The sequence below is a fragment of the Castor canadensis genome, chromosome 8 (genome assembly GCF_047511655.1).
Source record: "Castor canadensis chromosome 8, mCasCan1.hap1v2, whole genome shotgun sequence".
Taxonomy (NCBI): Eukaryota; Metazoa; Chordata; class Mammalia; order Rodentia; family Castoridae; genus Castor; species Castor canadensis.
The window spans coordinates 158488854-158510500 of NC_133393.1; the positions used below are offsets into that span (position 1 = coordinate 158488854).

General features: G+C 52.7%; 2 protein-coding genes across 5 annotated transcripts in view; both read right to left on the reverse strand.

Annotated features, from left to right (window-relative positions):
* Tubgcp6 (tubulin gamma complex component 6) overlaps nt 1–15068 on the reverse strand; it is a 22707-nt gene extending 7639 nt beyond the window's left edge. For all 3 annotated transcript variants that reach the window (XR_002213456.2, XM_020181395.2, XM_074084750.1), the window contains exons 1-10: nt 13862–15068; nt 12548–12711; nt 6306–6516; nt 4246–4419; nt 2867–2988; nt 1973–2051; nt 1708–1817; nt 1134–1225; nt 897–1036; nt 343–492 (exon numbers count right to left, since the gene is read on the reverse strand). Coding sequence is in view for 2 of the 3 variants with exons in the window: in XM_020181395.2 (XP_020036984.2) it covers nt 343–492; nt 897–1036; nt 1134–1225; nt 1708–1817; nt 1973–2051; nt 2867–2988; nt 4246–4419; nt 6306–6516; nt 12548–12711; nt 13862–14590 (1971 nt within the window). In the remaining variant the exon portion in view is untranslated. The remainder of the gene's footprint in view (nt 1–342; nt 493–896; nt 1037–1133; nt 1226–1707; nt 1818–1972; nt 2052–2866; nt 2989–4245; nt 4420–6305; nt 6517–12547; nt 12712–13861) is intronic.
* A 380-nt stretch (nt 15069–15448) lies between these two features.
* Hdac10 (histone deacetylase 10) lies at nt 15449–21063 on the reverse strand. 2 transcript variants are annotated; one of them, XM_020181383.2, is made up of 19 exons: nt 20777–21063; nt 20575–20709; nt 20296–20392; nt 19990–20087; nt 19787–19891; nt 19579–19647; nt 19279–19405; nt 19008–19073; nt 18608–18667; nt 18443–18532; nt 18171–18277; nt 18038–18102; nt 17716–17959; nt 17546–17630; nt 16902–16993; nt 16705–16761; nt 16324–16402; nt 15967–16149; nt 15449–15882 (listed from the first exon to the last, which is right to left on the reverse strand). In XM_020181383.2, the coding sequence occupies exons 1-19, from the start codon at nt 20833–20835 to the stop codon at nt 15703–15705; spliced, it is 1998 nt and encodes a 665-aa protein (XP_020036972.2). In that variant the 5' UTR covers nt 20836–21063; the 3' UTR covers nt 15449–15702. The 2 variants fall into 2 exon arrangements, with proteins under 2 accessions (XP_020036972.2, XP_073940852.1); XM_074084751.1 differs by having other exon boundaries at nt 15716–15882; nt 15962–16149.
* Nucleotides 21064–21647: the final 584 nt, after the last annotated feature.

Consider the following 21647-nt stretch of genomic DNA (forward strand, 5'->3'; position numbering starts at 1 on the left):
GAGTAGGAGACAACTTGCAGAGGCCACCTGAGTACAGGGACCTCTGACTCTACTGCCTGAAGCTCGCCCAGGACTGATGTGTTTGCAGCTACAGGGCCCAGAGAAGCCCCAGTGGAACCACCCATTTCAGCAAACCTAGGGTACAGGTTGGGCCCCTCCAAACCCAGAGGAAGAGAGGACAGAGCCCCTGCCCTGGGCATCTGGCTCTAGGAGATGACACACAGCCAAGCACCACAGGTGGCCCCACGCAGACCCACCACAAGGACAGAGACACCAGAAAGAGCCACCCCATATTCCATGTCCCACACACAGTGCTCAGCCTATCAGCCCACAGCCAAGTACCTTCTCCTCCTTGCTGATGGAGCTGTGGCGAGCCACCCTTTCCATCCGCCCAACGTAGACAGCACAGTCCTTCTCAATCTCCTTCAACTCCTCAAGGGAGAAAATCACTGATATGCGAGGGACGGGGACATCAGACCAACAGAGGTAGTGCTGCCAAAGAGGGAGAGCTGCATGAATACCACAGACAGCCGGGGACAGGAGGGACCACGATCATTCGTATGGACAGTCACATGCTTTTTTTCTCAGAAAGTTTATTGCCAAACCTAGGGGCAGTGGCACTCTTGCTGGCTCCAAAGAACAAGTCTCCCACCTGTGAGGGAATATATCACAGACATGCCCCACCATGTGTCCCCCTCCAGAGAGATGCCATGTGTGGAGTGAAGGCCATCTTGGAACAGAGATGACACTAGACTGCCACAGCTGAGAAGACCCAGTGAGATCTCCTGTCTCCCATGCAGAGGAGCATGACTGCAAACATGCCAGTACCCGCTGGTCAGATGCCATCCTGGACAGACCTGGCCGACCACAGTCCCTCCCTCCCGTACACCTCTCACCCGGGGACAGCAGAGCTTCAGTAAGTTGATGGTTTTCCCACAGATGTACACATCTTGAGCGATGTGCTTCAAGAACACAGGAACACAGTCCTCCACCTCTTCGGAAATGAGCACATAGCCATGGGTCCAGTAAAACTTGTCTAACATAGAACAGAACAAGGACAGCCTGCAGTCCCAATGGTCCTGATCCCAGGCCCACAGGTACAGAGGCCCAGCCCAGCAGACCATGCTACCTACCTCTGAAGCTGAGGTACTCGTGGTTCACCTGGATCATGAACTCCCCGTAAATGTCTCTGAAGACCCCACTATACACCCAGTCATGGATGAACCTGCCGCAGGTAATGAGGGTGCCAGTGGTGAGGTAAGCAAGGGATAGGCAACTTGGGAGGTCAGTGTGGCCAACAGTTAGTGGTTGTTTACTGATAGACTCATGAGTGCCAGAGGCCACATCCACAGAACTCCTGTGTGCTATTCAGGAAGGAGACCCTGGGACCAGACAGGGCCTGGTAGGCAGACAGCAGATGTACCACATGGCTCCCGGCACTTGGAGACCAGCCATCCATGGGCATGGGGCAGGTGTGACCAGCAGCAGGTGGGTGCAGCCAGGTGGATATGCCCACCATGAATGAGCAAGACCTCCTGCCCTGTATGTCCCCAGTGTGAGTCCATTTATCCAGCCCACCTCCATGTGCAGCCCTGGTACTCAGCAGGTCTTGGAGAAGAGGAAACTCTCAAATACCTGCTTGGTATGAGTGTAGCCCTCCACCACCCACTCTGGGAAGGCCAGACTGGACCAGCGCAGGCCACCCACCGTGTGTAGGGCTCGCAGCTGGTCTTCAGCAGGGACAGCAGCACGGGGTAGTGCTCGTTGCTGCAATTATCCAGCGCCTCCTGGTAGAGGTAGGACAGCAGCTTCACTCCCTGCAGATGGTGAGGGGAGGACAGGATTGGTGCACAACCACTGTAGTGCATGGCACCTTGCCCAGATGGGCAGCAGCCCCAGGGGGTCACACTCAGCACCACCCCCTTCCTGTAGGTGACCAAGCAACCACAGTCAGCAAAGATGTACAACTTACCGTGGGAAACATGGTTCTGGGCTCTCCTCCATTGGTCCCTGGGAGCGCAGTGCCAACACCACAGAGCTCAGCCAGGTACCTGGACCCAGAGGCTTGATCAGACCAGGTGATAGGGCCCAGGGTCCCCAGACTTGGATCAGACCAGGTGAGGGAAATGCTCCTCTAAGTGGCCCACCAAGGTTTTAAAAACCACTTGTACCTGAATAAACCAGATCTGAGCTTCCTGCCAGACCCCTGCACAGCACTGTGTCCTGTTCTGTACCCCAAATGACACTGACACACAGCCCACCTTCCCTCCTTATTCTGAGTCTATGACTCCTTTCCCCTCATCTGTGGCTCAAACTGACACCCTCTCTTGCCTCCCCTCCTGTCTGGTTCAGGTCACTATCCAATCTGGCCTGGATGACCACCAATCCCCACTCCTCACCCTCTTACTCTGCTACACCCTGTGGTCCATATACTCCTACACACACCTTCTAGGCCCCAGGCTCCTCAACCACCCACACTGTGCCTGACACTATCTCCAGCCTCAGGTCCTCTTGTAGCCTCCATGTTCACTATATCCCCAAGCAGCTCCTGTCACACTCCCTCCCTAGAAATTCTCCTACTCCTCTGGACAGGACTTGCCAACAGACACTCTGTCTGATTATTCACTGATGGCTCATGAGTACCAGAGGCCCTGGGCCCAGGTGGGGGTCATTATGGTAGGCAGATAGCAGACGTACCACATGGCACCCAGCATCTGAAGACTAGCCATCCAACCACTGCTCAGTTGTCCCAAGGACTATTCTCTTGGGCCCTCCTTGCCAGGGAGTAGAGCTGACTCTTTACTACCCCACAGGTCCTCTGATTGTTCCCTGAACCCCCATGCTAGGACACCATGCTAAGACTCACCTCAGTTGCCGGCCCAGTTTCTTGAAGAGAAAGCCAATGGTGAGGAGGCTCAAGGTAGCTGGAGTGGAGAGAACACAGGCCCGGTAATACTGCAGGTACCTTCTCAGGCCACTGGTGAAGGCCTGTGAGCAAGGAGCAGGAGGAGGGCACATAGGAGGCTTACTAGAAAACAAGGCTGTGTTCTCATGCCCCAACCCTATGTATGGCCCCATTTCATAAACAGTGAGCATCTATGGGTTAAGCTCACCCAAGAACAAGATGCTTCACAAGAAGACACAGGCCATTACCAATCCTGTCCTCGTCCAGGCACTGCCAGACACCTGCTCTGCTGGAACTTCAGGCAACACATAGCAGCACAGCCTTTCAGGTCACATGGACAGGGTCACCTCAGAACAAACCCTAGTTCAACCCTGCCCAGACCCATCTGTTCCATCTGTCTTGCTGCATGTGCCAGGTGACCAGGAACCACAGTCGCACCTCTTCGGATCCCCTACCTATTCTCTATGACCTCCAGCTGCAGATCCCCTCAGGCTTCCATGTTCACTGCTCCTCTGCCTGGAAGATCTCCCCCATACAGCTACCACTGCACCTACCTCCCCAGCCTGCAAGTCTAAAACCTGACCTCAGTATGTCATCCCCACCCTACAACCCTGCCCCACATCAGAGCTGGAAGGAGCTGGCGCAGCCCAGCTCCTCCTGCCCCTGGCCCCTTCCTGACAACTGCCCCCTCATTTCTGTGTAACACTCTATCATCTGTACAGCCTATTCTTTTCCACTCAGGCTTCACCTGAAAACCTGTGGGATTCCACCAACACGTAAGTCAGCTGCCAGCCTTTCAACAGAACAGTTGAAAGGCAGCTCAGTCTGTGATCCCAGCTACTTGGGAGGCTGAGATCTGAAGATTGCAGCTCCAGGCCAGCCTGGGGAAATAGTTTGAGAGACCCCCATCTTCGAAATAACCAGAGTGTGAAGCCCTGAATTCAAACCCCAGTCCCACCCAAAAAAAACCAAAAAACCCAAAACAGCAGTTTCTGAAGGCAGACTTACTTAGCCTAGAACCCAGGGTACCTCCAAAACAAGAGGCCCCTATTTCCAAGTGCCATGGAGAGCAGGTGGCTTGTGCTCCACTCACCCACTGCCCACAGGAGCCTTGCTCACTTTGTAGTGTCTTCCCAAGGCTCCCCAGATGTTGGCCACACCTGCCTCCCTCTATTCCTTGGCCCAAATAGGTATGTCCCAGGGTCCCAGTGGAATGACAGATGAGGTAAAACACAATTGCTGGTTACCCTGCTCCTGAGTAGATTTGGACTTGGGGTCCCGAAGTAGGACCTCTGAGATTCTCTTTCCTAGAACATAGCACAATTCTCAAGAAGTCATACCTGGAACACGAGGCCCTTGCTGCACGAGGAGCCTAGGATGGGCTGCAGAGAAAAGTGGCTCAGGCGCGTGTAATAGGTTCCATATTCGGCCACCTCTGACAGGATGCTGCTGATGCTCTCAGGAGACGCACCTGACACGTGGACACCTTGCTCCACCACAAAGGCCTGAGCTGGCTATAGAGCAGAGGGAGAGAGGTCACAGAGGCTATGTACCCTACCACACCACCCAGAGTTCCCCAAGACTAATACCAAACAGGAGGTTTCAAAAAGCAAAAGGCGCTGGCAGAATGGCTCAGGTACTAGAGCACTTGCCTAGCAAGCATGAGGCCCTGAGTTCAAACCCCAGTGCCACCAAAAAAACAAAAAGCAAAAGGCAAGCCAGGGGTGGCCCACACCTGCAATTCTGGCACTGCGATCATGAGTTTAAGGTCAGCCTGGGCTACACAGTGAGACCTCCATCTCAAAAACAAAACAAAAACCCTAAATAAAATGTCAACAAGCTGAGTCTAGCAGAATATTAAAGGGATTATATGCCATAACCAAGTGAGTTTTATTCCAGGATTGCGATATTTAAACAAAACCAGTCAATGTTATATACTGAATTAATCCAAACGAGGGGAGGAAACCCACATGATCATCTCAACTGACACAGAAAAAGCACTTGACAAAATCCAACATCCTTTCCTGAGAAAACACTCAATAAACTATCAGGGAATTTCCTTAACATTATAAAGGCCACATATGAAAAGCCCACCTAACTATCATACTCAATGGTGAAAAGACTAAAAGCATTTCCCTTCAGATCAGAAATAAGACAAAGATCCCTGCTTTTGCCACTTCTACTTGACACAGGACTGCAAATCCTAGCCAGAGCAATTGAAAAAGAAAAAAAGAAAGAAAGAAAGAAAAAAGTAAGCCAGATATGATGGTACATGCTTGCAATCCCACCACCCAGGAGGCTGAGGTAGGAGGACCATAAATTCAAGGACAGCCTGTGCTACTGAAGGAGTCCGAGGCCAGCTGGGGAAATATAGCCAAGACCCTGCATAAAAAAAGAAAAAAAGAAGAAAAGTGTCTGGGGTGTAGCTAAGTGGTAACGTGTGTTAAGAAAGGAGGTTCAGCCCAAGGAAAGGAGGAAGGAACTAAAAACCGCAAAACACTGCTGCAAGAAACAGAAGACCCAAATAAATGGAAAGATATGCCATGTTCATGGATTGGAAAACTTAATATTGGAAAGACAGCCATACTACTCAAAGTGAACCAAGGATTTAATGCAACTCCTCTCTAAGTCTCAAGAATGGACTGAAGCATGGCTCAGGTGGTAGAGTTAAGCAAGCAGAAGGTCTGAGGTCAGCCCCAGTATCACCAAAAAAAAAAAACAAAGAGAAAAGGGAACAGGACAGTCTTTTTGTTTTGGTTTGGTTTTTGAGATAGGATCATGCTGTGTAGCCGAGGTTGGTCTCAAACTGGCCATCCTCCTGGCTCAGCTTCCTGAGTCCAGGGACAGTCTTTTCAGTAAACAGTCTAGGACAACTGAATGTCCACAGGCAAAGAATGAAGTTGGACCCTCCCATCCCATGATGGAAGTGGAAATGGGGGGAGGCACATTTTCTGTTTTCTGTTGTTCGCTGGTAGCAATGAATATCTTTTGTTCAATATTTAAAAGAATGTTAATGCCAGGCACCAGTGGCTCACCCCTGTAATCCTAGCTACTCAGAAGGCAAAGATCAGGAGGATCACAGTTGGAAGCCAGCCTGGACAAATAGTTTGCAAGACCCTATCTTGAAAAAAACCCATCACAAAAATAGGGCTGGTGGAGTGGGTCAAGGTGTAGGCCCTGAGCTCATACCCCAGCACCTCAAAAAAAAAAACAAAAAAAAGTTAATAAACTAATACCCTTTAGAACCCGAACAGGATGACCATGGCTACAATCAGTCCACAGAGCTGGACTTCCCAGCCACTCACGCACCAGGTCCCTTAAAGTGCTCCACGCGTGCCTGGTTGGAGGACAGGCTGTCAATATGAGGCTGGTCCTGTGATGGCCAGTGAGTACTTCTCACCTGGCAGAGGGAAAATGTGGCAGAAACAACCCCAATCAGGACATTCAGTGAGTCCTTCACCAGCTCACTTTCCTTCACCAGCACTGGCTTTGGGGCCTGCAGGAAGCCCCCACTGAGTGTCTGCAGCTCCCCTTGGCGGAGCCTACAGAACCTGTCGAAGGCGTCCCTTCCCGCCTCGGTGAGGTAGGGCTCTTCTCTGTGGCCAGGTGGGCTGCAGGGGAGACAGAAAAGCCAGTGGTGAGCAGATGATGCCACATGTACCTTAGCTCCAGGCATGCTTTCCCCAGGGGTGAGTATGAACAAAGTGAGTAATAACAGCTCACAATGCTACGACATTCAGCCAGGAATGAACACCAACCAACTTCCCAGCCTGTCAACATCAGCCAGGCCCAGCACTGGCTGCAATTTCACTGGACATGTGCCCAGAGGTTCAGGGAGCAGCAAGGAGTGTCCCACCAACCCAGCTCTGGGAGAACACTCCCAGGCCACGCATGTGGTTCTCAGGGTAAGTCTCACACACTGTATTCCTATATTAAAAGCAAACTCAAAATTTGTACATCAGTGTCCAGAGCATCATTCGCAAAGCCAAAAGGTTGAAGCAACTTAAGTATCCAACAAAGGATGAGTGGATAAATAAAATGTGGCACATTCACACAATAGAATAGTATTCAGCCTTAAAAAGGAAGGAAATTCTGACAAATGTTACGATATGGATGAACCTTAAGGACATTAGTTAAGTAAAATAAGCCCGTCACAAAGGGAGAAATACTGTAGAATTCCACTAAGTCCCTACAGTAGTCAAAATTCTAGACAGAAAGAAGGAAGAATGGGGTAGGAGTGAATGGGAGCTGTTGGTCTACAGGGACAGCACTTTAGTTTGCAAGATGAAGAGGTTCTGCACAGTCATATAATATGCAAATTTACTTAGCACCACAGAACTGCAAACCTACAAAAGGTGAAGGTGCTAAATTCTATTACACATGTTTTACAAGCCCGGAAGTGTGGTTCAAACATCTGCCTAGCAAGTACGAAGCCCTGAGTTCAAATTCCAGTACTGCGAAAAAAAAAAAAAAAACTAGCCAAGTGCCACTGGCTCACACCTGTAATCCCAATTACTCAGAAGATAGAGATCAGAAGGATTGCTGAAAAGTTCAAAGCCAGCCCGGGCAAATAGTTCACGAGACTCTACCTTGAAAAAAACCCATCACAAAAAAGGGCTGGTAGAGTGGCTCAAATGGTAGGCCCTGAGTTTAAGCCCCAGTGTTGCAAAAAAAAAAAAAAAAAAAATTTTATCTTACAATCCCTCCAGGAAGAAAAAAAAGAAAAAGAAAACGCATATGGGATGAACACAGTAAAAATCGCTCCAGCTTTTGAAGCTAGACAGTCAGATTGGGCACTCACCAAGAAATTTGCTAAGATGGCATTTGCTGAAGGTTCACAGCATGGTACATGAACTGTGAACTACACACACTGCACACCCCACACGCACACTGCACTCCACGCGGACTCCTCGCACACTGCACTCCACATACACTGCACTCCACGCACACTGCACTCCATGCACGCTGTACTCTACACCATGCTGTACTCCACGCACTGCACACACTCCACCTGAGATAGGAAGAGTAAAGAAGACAGGAAGAGAATAACAAGTGAAATGTGAAAATAAACCTTTCTACATTGTGTTACATTCATTCTTGCACATAGCACTCTGACCTTGCAGAGAACTATGAACTCTGCATTCCTACATACCACAAAGAACTGTAAACAGCTCCATTAAGGCACCTGACCTTTAAGGAAAGCCTATGGTAAAATGTCACTAACATAGTGTCACTAACAACATCAACTGTGTCCCTGTAGAGTGACAAGGCCCTCTCACTACAGAAGTTACAGCATAACAACTGTAACCATCAGATAGGCTCTGAGTATAAGGCCAAAGTAAGTGATTGATTAGCCAAACAGTCAGAACAAAGAAACTGAATACAGATCAGAATCTCAAGAGTGTAGTCCAAAACATGGCTATGCCTTACTGAAGATAGGGTACTGCATCTTTTCCATACCCACACTCTATCCCTTTGAGTATAATAATAAATCTGCTTAAATCTCACATCTGACTCCCCCTTAAATTCTTTTTTTTTTTTCTTTTGTGGTACTGGGGCTTGAACTCAGGGCTATACCTTGAGCCAATTCCATCAGCCCTACTTTCGTGATGGGTTTTTTTGAGATAGAGTCCACAAACTATTTGGCCGGAATGTCTTCAAACCGCAGTCCTACCTCCTGAGTAGCAGGCGTGAGCAACCAGCTCCTGAAGTGAACTCAAGGACTCACAAGGCCTGAGTTCAGTTCCCCTTCTCTCCCACTCATGGACTTACTTGGAACCCTACTTCATGGTGACACACATACACACACTACATACCGTCACTCTCCTTACACACACTGAGCCCACTCACATCTTCTACCTGCACCACACACACCATTACATTGCTCAAAAGTGAGTGAAAGGGCCGGAGGCATGGCAGGAGAGTACCTGCCTAGCAAGCACAAAGTCCAGTGTGAAAACCCGGTACTGCCAAAAATAAAAATAAAACAAAAGCCAGGAGCCGATGGCTCATGCCCCGTAATCCTAGAAACTAGGATTGTGGTTTGAAGCCAGCCTTGGCAAATAGTTCTCAAGATTCTATCTTGAAAAATAACCAACATAAAAAAGGGTTGGTGGAGTGGCTTAAATGGTAGAACACCTGCCTGGCAAGCATGAAGCCCTGAGTTCAAACCCCAGTACTGGAAGAAAAAAAAAAACCTACTTAAAGTAAAAAACACATTTTAGAGCTGGAGGTCGTAGTACATGCTTGTAATCCTAGCACACAGGAGGCTGAGGAGGGACTGCAAGTACCCCTCCCTTGACAAATCTTTGAATGCAGGGAAGGGAACAGACAGGTAGGTGAGGAAAGTGTAGGAGGCCCTGATCTATAGCTCAGGACAGGATTCTACAAGGGACTGGGAACCGTCAGGGAGACCAGGGTTGAGGCAAGCAGAGCAGCCCTCAGGAAAGCCCAGGGATAAGAAGTGGACCTCAGTGGTCCCAAGGGTGGAGGCAGAGACCCGGTAATATCTGGGGACCCCTGTCCCATACCAGAAGACAGCTGTGAGGTGCTATAGGCAGAGCAGTGAGGAGCTCAGGTTTCTGTCCCTGGAAGGTAGTGCATGTCATCTCTGTTACATGCAGCGCGGACTGCAGAGGGCCAAAGGAAGTAAGGAAGCCAGTCCTAGGATGCTCAACCAGAAGGTGGGGCTGCTCCACACCCTAGATATCTGCCTGCACTCCCTAAGGCAAAAAGGAACAGTCTCAGAGCCCTTCTGTCTGCCCCCCAAGGTCATCCCTGGGACAGATGTACAGGCTGTGGGTACTACCCCCATCCCACCCAACACTTCGCCTGGCTCTTCCAGAGTCCAACACCACCAAGGCCACACACACCCTTTTCTGGTGACTCAGCAGAGACCAGCCCTAGACGAAAGCACAGGGCAGCATCTTTAGGGGTTACTGAGTAAATACAATAAATTCCCACATACCCCACAGAGAAGGCAGTCCTGAATATAACTAAAATGCTTCCCCAAGTGGGTGATATCTGCAGAGAAGTCAACCATTTCAGGCTCTGAAAAGCCTCAGCCTTCGTCCAGCCCAGCAGCCTAGCAGCAGCAGGAAAGCCAGCACCAGACCAATACTGACCATCACAGGGAAGCAGAGGGAGAGGCAATCCTCCACGGGGTCTGAAGGCAAGGGAAGAGAATGTCTCGGGATGCCGCCTCTGGATGGGCAGCAGCTCTTATTCCCCTGCTGGAACTTATAGCAGGAATTTAAACCCTGCTATAAGATCAAAAGATTTGCCAAACAAACTTGAGGTAAAGCTTCAGGCTAACCACCTACAATGTCAGAGATCCTGGGAGTGAGTTTATGACCAGAACAGGCAGCAGAGGAGCTGAGGGAGGTAAACTCAGACTCAGCAAACTCCTGGCCCTGAGCAGGTCCCGTGACACTGGTGTACACAAGGCGAAGGTGCCTAGAGAAGCTGCTCAGGCTATACCCAGCACACTAACACCTCTGCTAATAAATTCTTATGCTTCCACGCCGCCTCAGCGTCCACTTAAATACAAGGTGGACCTTCTCACGCCAGAAGCAGGGCTCAACCCCCCAGTTTCCAGGTTCTCCCAGTTTTCCAGACAGTCCCCCAGTTTTCTTGGGTGGTCCATCCCAAACTCTGCTTTATGCAGCTGCTCCCTGGTGCATAGGACTGACAGACGTGACCTGCTTGGATGGCTCCACTGATTCTCACACCTACATGGACTGTGCAGACAGACTGCAATGACCACTTCTCATCACTGCTTGACATCCCAGAACTCTACCTGCTTGATCTAGACCCACCCATTAAAACTGGGCTGTTTGGATGACGCCCTGGACCAAATGAAAGTATTGGCCCATGGTTCCCTCTCCCCAGTTCCTTGGCCTCTTTGTGCCAAAGATGTGCCCTGTACTCCCAGGGCATGTGAGTTTACTTGCATTCTGTGTCCTGATCACTGAAGCGCACTCTCCACCTTAAGATCCTACATTAAAATACCTCAGAAGCTAGGGGCAGTGCAAAGTACCAGTAGTCCCAGCTACTGAAGGCTGAGGCAGAATTGTTTGAGTCCAGGAGTTCAAGCTCAGCCTAGACAGCATAGCAGGATAACAAAAACAATCCACTTTGGGAACATCAGTCCTCCTTGAAGGAAATACTGCCAGGGTACTCCTCAGTGCTGGAGCTCTGTGGTCAGCTCTGTGCTGCCAGGGGACACCAAGAAGATGAAGTGCATTTAGAGCAGAATGAAAAATAGGGTGCCAGTGGCTCACGCCTATAATGACAGCTACTCAAGAAGCAGAGATCGAGAGGATTGCGGTTCAATGCCAACCCTGGGCAAATAGTTCTTGAGACCCTATGTTGAAAATAACCAACAGAAAAAAGAAAAAGGGCTGGCAGAGTGGGTCAGGTGGTAGAGGGCCTGCATGAGGCCCTGAGTTCAAACCCCAGTACCACAAAAAACAGGATGACAAGTGAGCTGGCAAATGATTATATCTCCAAAACAACAACTGGAGAAGCTAATAGATGAAATACCACTAGTAAATATTAGCCAAAAAAAGTAGCCTAGGGCTAGGGCATGGCTTAAGTGGGAGGGCATTTGCCCAGGAAGTTCAAGCAAGGCCAAGTTTAAATCCCAGTACCCCAAAGAAAGAAAGAAAAGAAAGCAGCAACCTATAGGACCAATTTCTAAACTTGTGAGCAGTTGGCAGACAGCAGGACCATTAGATTTGTTTTGTACACATAAGAAAACAGGAGTGAGACCCTGGAGGGAAGTTACAGGGCACAGAAGCCCCTGGAAGGCAAGACAACTGCCAACTCGTTTATGTTGGGAAGCAGGGAATTGGCCATCCGTGCAGGATTCTTGAGTGGGGGACGATGCTCAGGTCTAGGAAAGCTATCTTTGTGGGGCAGTGCCCTGCACACACCGGGGGTTAGTAACTACCTCCAATCAGGTGCCCCTCTCCAGAAGACCCTGCAGGTCCTGGATGGAGGCTGCATCAGATGGAAAGGAGCTCCTCCAGCCCTGACTCTTCAATTCAGAGCTCCCCACATGGGTCTTCCACACACTTACCAGTACATGGGGTATGAAGTCCTGGAATGCCTGTCCTCTACCAGAACAGATCTTGAGAAGCCCTGAGTACAGAGGTCCCTGGTCTTGGACATGCCCAGGCAGTGAGTGACCACTCAAGCTGCCAGTGCCAGTTGGAAAAAGGCTGTTATGACTGGAACATCCATCGGCAGAGAACACTCCCATGGCTTCAGTCAGACTCTTCGCAGGAAGCATCTCTCCCTACCACTGACTGCACAGCATGCCAGGATGCTGTCAGATACCTAGCCAGTAACCTTGGGAGAAGGACATATCTGGTGCTCTGACTGGCAAGTGTGATCTGCAGAGGTTTCTGGCACAGTAGGCCCTTCCTTCCCCTCTGCAACTCTCACCTCCCAGGATTCAGACAATGCTATACATGAGCTTGACTGAAATGTCCAGCATCCCAATACCAACATACCATTTTCTAGAAACAACTAGTGACCAGCGGTCACTGAGTAAGCCGTGTCCATAATACACCCAAAGCCATGTTGACATGGGGAGGTGGGGGGAGAACATTTAAAGGCAAAGGAAGGCTCACATACCATCCCACTCTCTCCCAGCACCTCCGCTTGCTGGTCTCATAGGTGAGTGCAGCTTCCCACAGGTCCAAATCCGGGGTCATGCTTGGTTCAGACTGGGAATCAGGAGTCAAATTGGATGCTGACTGGAACCCTTCATCTTCCCACTGATCCATGCTCTGAGGGACCTACAGACCACGTGAAGGAGTAAACCACCTATTTCTTTGTGTCTGCATTCATTCAAGTGTGGTAAAACTCCAGGAACTTTGTCCACATACTTCCATTTATTTTCTAGAGATGCAGACCTAATGGAATGTTCCTTCTATTGTTCTAAGCACATATGTACTACACAATGCTTTCTTCCCCCACAATGAATCACTTAAAGAATTAAACAAGATAATCCATTAAGTTCAAGCCCCAGTATTGCAAATAAATAAATAATACCACAGAAAACATCTTATTGTAAATTCTTCTGTGTTGGTTTCCCTAAAATGGAATTTCCAGGTCAAAGACATTTCATGGTAAGTTATATTGAGTCTATGTGTTATGTGAAATTTGAAATTGGCAACCTTTTTACTTTTATTTATTTATTTATTTTCGTGGGGTTCGAACTCAGGGCCTACACCTTGAGCCGCTCAGCCAGTCCTTTTTTTGTGTTGGGTATTTTCTTTTGAAGATAGGATCTCTGGAACTGTTTGCCCGGGTTGGCTTCCAAAGGGGATCCTCCTGATCTCTGCCTCCTGAGTAGTGAGGACTACAGGCATGAGCCACAGACACCCGGCCTTTTTATTTTCTTAAAACACAAGGTCTTTGTTTTTCGAGAGGGCAGAAAAAGTGACTTAACAAAATGCCCTTAGGTGAAAGAAGAAAAGCAGCCTGGAGCCAGTGGCTCACGTATCTGTAATCTTAGCTACTTAGGAGGCAGAGATCAGTAGGATCGCGGCTGGAAGCCAGCTCCGACAAATAGTTCCTACCTTCAAAATACCCAACACAAAAAAAGGACTGGCGAATGACCCAAGCATTGTATGCACATATAAATAATAAAAAAATTAATTAATTAAAAAAAAAAGGACTGGTGGAGTGGCAAAAGCAGAATGTTGCTTTGGCCTGCAAGTGGGAAGCAAGCACACCCCTCCGATGGAGGGGTGGGAGGCGTGGAGTGGGGGGAGGGCTTGGAGACTGGCACCAGCAAGCATCTGCCTCCAGCAGTTCTGCCTGGAGGCAGCTTGGCTACCTGATGACCTGGACATGAGTTATTTTATCATGTACGATAAAAGGAAGGTCCAAGAAGGCATTTTCCAAAACGCTGGAGAAATTAAGAAGGAAAACAAACACTACCTTAATGGCAAGGCCAGAGAGGTCTGCGCTCTCTGGCACAGGAGGTAGATCCAATCGCATATCCATGTCGTAAGTGCGGCTGTGCACCAGGGCACCGAAGAGTGACACCCGGGTATCTCTCTCAAACTTGTCACTGAAGGAGAAGTGGCCAACGGTGGGCAGGCCGGTTCCTGGAGCGGCCTCCATCACCTGAAGTGTTTCCTGGATCATGCTGTGACACAAACACTCCTCCCTGGAAATCAGGGACTGAACATCCATCTCAAACACACTTAGGTCATAGCAGTCGTAGCCGCTGTAGGGAACGTTTCGACCTGCATGCTTGTTGTTAAAGAAGTAGTCTCGTTTTCTCCGCAGTACTTGAGGGGGACCGCTCCCTGCCAGCTGAACCAGGAGGTCCAACACGGCCCTCACCTCCACAAACGGACAGCCAGGGAATGCCTCCAGCTCCTCCACAAGCTCCTCCAAACGGCTGGCCTCGGGGCCCAGGCCGCCCACCCTCAAGTCGAAGGACAACATGAGGACCTTGTTTCTCACTGGGAGCTTGGACAGGTCGGGCTGCAGCTTATGGGTCTCCTCTTGAAAAAGGTTTGTGAAAAGAGCATTGTAGGCCACCCTCTTGAGGCTCTGCTTTGCCCTCTTCCTGTCCATGCTGCGCTGGCCGGGGCGAGCCTGGGCAGTCGGCAGGAGGACCTCACAAAGGTCATCGAACAGCTGGGTGATGCTGGCCATGCCGATCCTTAGCTCCCGGCCCCGGTGGGCAGGAAACGTCGCACCCCCCCCCCACACACACCTTTTGTGTCACTTTACGCGCTTAAAGACCTGAAGGTCAGGGTCGAGGGGCGGGCGGCCTCCTCACCCCAAACCCCGGGTCTTGCAGCCCGCGGCGGAAGAGGCCTTGCGTTGCTGCTCCGGAGGGCACGCGCCGTACCCTCCCGGCCAGCAGCGTCAGCCCTCCAGTCCATAAGCTCTCCGGGATCACGGACCTTGACAAGCCCGCCAACGGGATGAGCGCGCAGGCCACACGCTGTCTACGCGGGGACCTCGCACGCGTTCGCGCGAACGCCTCCGAGAAACGGCGGGAGTCCAGCGCGTAGCCGAGGCGGGGAGGCGCGGCCGCCCGGCCAGTCCTGGGTCCGCCCGCGCGCCCACGGACCCGCCAGGCTTCACCTGAGAAGAGTCTGCGCGCCAGTTGCGGCCTCCGTGACGTCACAGCCACGCGACGCCAAGACAGGGGGAGCGGGCGCGCCAGATTTGCGTCACCGGGGTGGGCGGGTCCGTACGGTCACCTAGAGTAGACCTGTTGTGATTCGGGTGCAATTCTGCCCGAAGAGTATGGAAACTAGCAGGGCCCCAGTGGTTCACGCCTGTAATCCTAGCTACTCAGGAGACAGACATCAGGAGGATCGCAGTTTAAGACTGGGCAAATAGTTCATGAGACCCTATCTTGAAAAAAACCCATCACAAAAAAGAGCTGGTGAAGTGGCTCAAGAGGTAGGTCCCGAGTTCAAGCCCCAGTATCACCAAAAAAAAAAAAAAAGTGTGGAAACTGAGGCCAAAGAGGGCTCAATAAAGGAGGCAGAGGCGGACTTCGTTTAACTGACGTTTACTGATTGAGAGTGAGGGAGCACGGATGGGGCGGCAGTGCAGACAAGGCGCCTGCGAGGAGGCCTCAGGCTACTGTGCCCTTGGAGGGCCTGTGCCTGCTCATTTCCAGGTGTGAGTCGCCCACCTTAGCCGATCTCAAGCCACCAGAGAGCACAGCTCTGGAGGAGGGACTGGGAAGAGGCGCACTATTGGTTGGTGCCGTGTAGCTGCCTCTCCAAAGAGCTCATCAAGCAGGGTCACACCTCCCCACGGGCCTCACCGGCCACCTGCAGCAACTTCCACTGTGGCTGCAGCTGTGCTCTCAGGTACTTCAGAGACTGACTGTCCTCCGGAGAGGCCATCAAGAAGGGACCCAGGCTGGGAGGTGCCTCTCCATGCAGCACCTGGGCCAAGGCTACAAGCTGCGATGTGGATTCCTGGGCCAGGAGCAGAGGTGGAGGCAATGAGGCACTGGTTTCGCTCTACTTCCCACTCATACATGTCCATCCTGCTTACCTTACCTCCTCCACAAGAGCCAAGACTCGGCCCCCTGCTGGTCCCCGAAGCACTGCAGCCAGGAGAGCAGCATAGGGGTCCTGTAGACCATGGGCAGGCCCCAGCGCCACCAGCACCAGATCAGGTTGGAAGCCATAGGCCAGAGGCAGTACCAGGCCCAAGATACAGCTCAGGAACCCCCCTGTCGTCTGTGGGAACAGCAGCAGAGCTCCAGACTCTCATCTAGAGGACACTCCTGCTGACTCCTACCACCCCACCTCCCAATCTCAGGGTCCCTGGAGTGTGAGCAAGGAGCCAGGAAGTGCCAGCGATCTGTCGGCCCTCTGCCAGTGAGCACCTGCCCAACCACCACAGACACTCACCCTTGGCAATGGCATGGAGACATGGAATGTAGACCAGGCAGTTGCCTCCTTGCCCCCAATGTTCAGCCACAGAATTCTCCTACCAGGGAGAGAGTACCGGGGACATGTGTGCACAGGCATGAGAAGGTTCTCACCCTACTAAGCCCACATGACAGCAGAGCCCAGGACCCAGCAGGGAGGGGGAGCAGGGGTGCTGCGACTGCCAACTCTCTGGCCTGGCCTTGCTCCCAGAGGCCCCCTCCCACCTTCAGCTGTGGAAGGCCTCATTCTGTACTGCACAGTGCCCCACCCACCAGTCACCCTCGGGTGCACTCCTAGTTGCATGCCTGCCACCTGCCCATCCACATACACGACTGGAGTGACATGTGATCCAGGTCATACCCATCATCAGCAAGATCCAGGGGCCGATCCAGCTGTCCCAGGGCCACACAGAGCAGTCTGAGGAAGAGTTGGTCCAGGACAAGCTGTACTCACACTGCCCAAAGCCAGTTCCCAGAACCCTCCCCACATGGCCAGTAGAGCAGAAGATACCCCTGGGGCCTGTCCTTGAAGGCTCAGGGCAGCCAGGTTAGCCTCACCTCTGAGCTCTACGGGACAGGCCTCGCCGAATAGCCACATCCAAGATGTCCACTGCAGCAAGCACTGGGGTGGCTGCAATGCCGCTGCTCACCTGTGGGATGAATTAACAGCAGTGGAGGGTAAGGCACCAGCCAACTTCAGAGAGGTAAACAGACCCATCTACATGGCTAGGTACCTTCCCTTATACTCTAAGGTCAGGTCACTCCATTTCTGTAAACAAGATGCTTATAAACTTCACTTTAAATTGTTACTTCCCCTCTCTGCCAAAAGTCATTTCCCTGTTCCTGAGCTGGTTTTTTGTTTTGGTTTGGTTTGGTTTTGGGTTTGTTTTTTTTGTGTGTGGTACTGGGGTTTGAATGCAGGGCCTACATCTTGAGCCACTCTACCAGCCCTTTTTTGTGATGGGTTTTTTTTCGAGATAGGATCTTGTGAACTATTTGCTAGGCCTGGCCGCCAACTTTGATCTTCTTGATCTCTGCCTCCTGAGTAACTAGGATTACAGGTGTGAGCCACCAGTTCCCACCCTGAGCTGTTTTGAGAACATCCTGTGGTCTGCACACACAGTGCCCCTCTGGACAGGCCACACCTCATGGGCCCTGACCCCCGGGGCACAGCCATCCCGGCTGCTCCCTGACAACCGTACCTGCCCATCCAGGATTCCATCTAAGAGAAACAGGAGCTTCCCAAGTGTAGCAAGGGCCTTGTCCTGGGTCAGAGACTCATGTGGCCTGTGACGTGCAGGCCAAGAGTCATCATCAGTCACACTGGCACAGGAACAGACACGGCCATCCTCCCCAGGCCTGTCCTTCCCACCTGGCCAAGGCTTCTGTCTCCTCCCTCAAGGCTGATTCCTCTTGATGGAGCACATCAGAGGGCAGGGCCAGGGCAGCACCTGGCACCGTCAGGACAACAGCCGTGCGTACAGGAGGTGTGGACCAGTCTTTCTGGTCCAGGAGAGGGCTTAGCACAGCTGCATCATGTGTGGGACCTCCAGGCAGCAGAGGCAGGGACCTCCCCTCTGGGGAGCAGGTGCTGGGATTCAGCGTGGGGGGTACATCTGTGGGAGATTCAGAGTCACAGCCACTGAATAGGAGACCAAGATGGACCCTCTACCCCAGGTCTAGACATTGCTGACCTTGCTGAAGACATGTCCAGTGAGGGGCCTGGGCTGCCCGGACACTCTGGATGGACTCCAGGGCACTGTAGGAAGAAGCAGAGCTATGAGTCTGCCTCCTACCTCAGCCCCTTTCACCCTCTGGCCCTCATACCTCTCACATGGCATCAGGAGCCCTGGCAGCGGGGGTGCAGGGTCCCCTAGCAGTGCCTGCACTGTCATGCACACTGACTGTGCCAGGGACTCCAGGTGGTATCCGCCCTGGGAGGAGGATGGAAACAGGAAGAGAGAGGAGTGTCACTGAGGTGAATGGGTCATCCAGGGCAGAACACTCTACCAGATTGTGCATCACACCTGGCTCCCATGCTCCCAGGTGTTGCTGTCTCACCTCTGGCCCACACACTCCAGGCTATCCCCAATAGTTACCTCCAGCACAGCACAGACCCGGCCACCAGCCAGCACACTCAGCAGCTGGGTGAGATGGGCGAAGCACTCAGGTGTGGCCTGCATCTGCCCCTGGAGCAGAACCATGTGTAATGGGGGCCTGGTCCAAGGATCCCAGAGCACTCCCCTGCCAGGCTAGGCTCTTACCTCTGGATCCCCAATGGCTGAATCAAATCCTGCTGAGACCAGCACCAGCTCCGGGTCAAACTACAGGCATAGCCAGATGAAGAGGGTCAAGAAAGAGTTGGAAGGGCTGGAGACTTGGCTCAAGTGGTAGAGCACCTGCCTAACAAGTGTGAAGTCCTGAGTTCAACCCCCAGTACCATCGAAAGAAAGAAAAGAAAAGCCAGAACCCAGGTGAAGGGGAAGGCCCAGGACTGCCTACCTCCCATGATGCCAGTCCCTGTCCCCCCTGAGATACTCCCCAGACCACAGAGGTCCGTTCACACACTGGTGGAATGGCTCAGAACCCTCCTCCTGCCTTCGTGATGTAATTCTGGGTGAGCACAGAGTTCTCTACCCTGGAGGGCACCCACCACACAGTCACCTCAAAGGCCAGTGGTAACAATACATTCAGGAAGGCGGCCAGGTAGTCAGCGTTTCCCATCCCGACCTGTGGCAGAGGAAGTCATAGGCCAGCTCTTTCAACAGGGACTTTAGGGTCTTCACCCCCTGGGACCCAGGCTTGGGGTGTGTGTGGGAGGGGACTCTAGTAGGATGCCCCAGGCTAGATTTGGAGGTCCAGAGCTGTGGGGTAAAGGTTGGGTGCAGGCAGGAGATGTGGGCTGGATGGAGAGCCTGGGGGTTAAAGTGGGCACCTGGTTCCAGGGCAAATTGACAGTGAAGCCTCGGCCCAGCCCCTGCCCGACTGCATCTGCATCTGACTCTCGCAGGAAGGGCCAGAAGCGCCCATGCTCATAGCGGTGCCAAGAGAAGTAAAGGACACTGCAGACAACCAGTCAGATCAGAGGTCAGGGTCCTTAGTAGTTCCATGGTTTCTCAAAGAACCCTGACCTCTGAACACATGGCCCATTCTCCCCCTCGGATTTTCTCAGGCTAATGTGTACACCCCCAAAAGTAGCATTTCAGAGAAGGGTCCTGTCCTCACCCCAACTCACCTGGGGTCATCCTCGAAGATATACTGGATGCCCTGGCCATGGTGGATATCCCAGTCCACGATGAGGATCCTGGATTCAGGCAGTGCTGGGAATCACTGATCTGCAGGGTCAGTAGCCCAGGCCAGGAGCCCAGCTGGAGATGGGAGGGGGCTCTACCCTTGCCCGTCTGGCCTGGGTCCCCCACACTTGAAGCCAACCTGGAACACACCTGTGCAGCCCATGTTTCTGCTTGGCGTATTCAGCTGCTATAGCCACACTGTTGAACACACAGAACCCACTGGCAGCTGCCCTCTGGCTGTGGTGCCCAGGAGGCCTGGGGGACGAGTGGGATACAAGGTACATCAGTCATCCTGTCCAGTCAAAGGGCCACTCATGGTGGGGGGAGGGCAGCCAGGTGAGGGCAGCTCTCACCTCACTAGGGCGAGGCCGTTGTGTATAGCTCCTGTCAGCACAGCATCCACCAGCTGCAGCACAGCACCCACAGCTAGCCGGGCACAGTGAAAGGTGTTCTGTGGGGCAGGGTAGAAATCAGTCCCCTGCCTGCCCTGCTTGTGCCAGGCTGCAGAGCACCCACTACTGAGCAGGAAAGTCCAGGTCAGACCCAGGTGCTGACACTGGCATTGTAATGAATATGACCAAGGGGACATTGGCAGGTTGGCAGCCGTAAGTGTGACCACCTACAGGCGTGCGGACACGTAGCTGGGTGGGTGCACGCACCGGGTGAAAGTACACGGCATCATACTGCCCAGACAGTGCCTGGAGTTCCCCCTTGTCCATGTCCTGGGTCCTCTGCACCAGGGCTACATACTCAGGGCTGCAAACAGACAGGCAGGCAGGACAAGAGGAACAGGAAGAGGAGATGCTGGGACTCCTGACAGCAGTGCCCATCCATTACTCCCTTGTGCATTGGGCCCCCTGCCCACCCCATGGTGACAACTGAGGATGCACTGGCAGGGCTAGAACAGGCACAGGTCCCAAGGCGGGTCATAGTCTAACCTGTGCACCAGGCCCAGCTCTGCCTCAGAGGCCTCCCGGGCTGACAAGCGCAGGCACCTCTTCTCCAGGCCCCACTGCTGGAGAAGGGCCAGGGCTGCAGTCAGGCGCTCAGGACACTCGATCTCACACTCAGAGCTGGGACAGACAAGGATCTCAATATCGAGTCCCCTGCCAAACCCTACCACGGTCAAGCCACACTTACTCCTCCCAGAGCAGCCGGGTGGCCGTCATGTCTTCGTGGTACACAAGTGCGGTTCCCATGGCTAGACTGTGATCACACTTTGAGCCACCCTGGCCCTCCGCTGGCAAGTGATTGCACTGCCCGTCCCAGGAACAGGTCCAATGCCCGGGCCAGAGCCCAGCGGCGGGTACTGCCCTGGGCAAGAACACACCGGGTTCGCCACTAGCACCACAGCCAGGTCCCCGCCGTGACTCCCAGAGCCTGACTTCCGGCTTCCTCCATCCTGGACCTGGTCCCGCCTCCCTCCTTCCCCCTCCCCAGGCCCCAGCAAGTCCCGCCCAGAAGCGAGGCCTGGGGCGGAGTGGGCCGGACAACTCGGCCCGCCAAGGCTCCGCCCGCACGGGCGTGCCAAGTCTGATTCCTCGGGCTGCAGCCGCAGCGCCACCTCCTCCAACAGGATGGAGTCTGCAGCCGGTCCCCACCCACAGTGCCCCTCAAGAGATGGCAGGAATTCCGGGTGAGAAGACCGATGGCCACTGTTCCCGGGCTCTCCCGAGGACTTGTCACTGAGGCCCCGCCCATCCCTGCTCACTTCTGCCTCAAATGTCCCCAGAGCCCACTGTGATGGCGCGGGCCACAGACTCAGAAATGTCCGCGGTCCACCTGGCCAGGGCTCAGGGAAGAGTGGGGGGCGGGGGGACGAGGAAGGCCAAGGGACAAAGTACAAAGGTCATAAGCAAGACAGCCCTGAAGAGGCTAGTGGCTTGGGGGCTGTACCCACACTCAGTGCCACCCAAGCTTCAAGGGACTGCCAGGGTCTTCAAGGGACTTAGGTTTCAGGAAGAAAAGAGTCAGACAGGGTCAGAGGGTCAGGGTTGAGGCCACAACAGGA

Bases quoted from the DNA above. Each gene is read 5' to 3' on its own strand.
- Hdac10 (XM_020181383.2), bottom strand. From the start codon at position 20,835: ATGGGAACCGCACTTGTGTACCACGAAGACATGACGGCCACCCGGCTG. The intron at 19,074-19,278 runs GTGCCCACTTTA...CCTCTGCCACAG, and splicing joins TCAATTTGCCCTGGAACCAG to GTCGGGATGGGAAACGCTGA. The intron at 16,762-16,901 runs GTGAGGCTAACC...ACTCTTCCTCAG, and splicing joins CTGTCCCGTAGAGCTCAGAG to ACTGCTCTGTGTGGCCCTGG.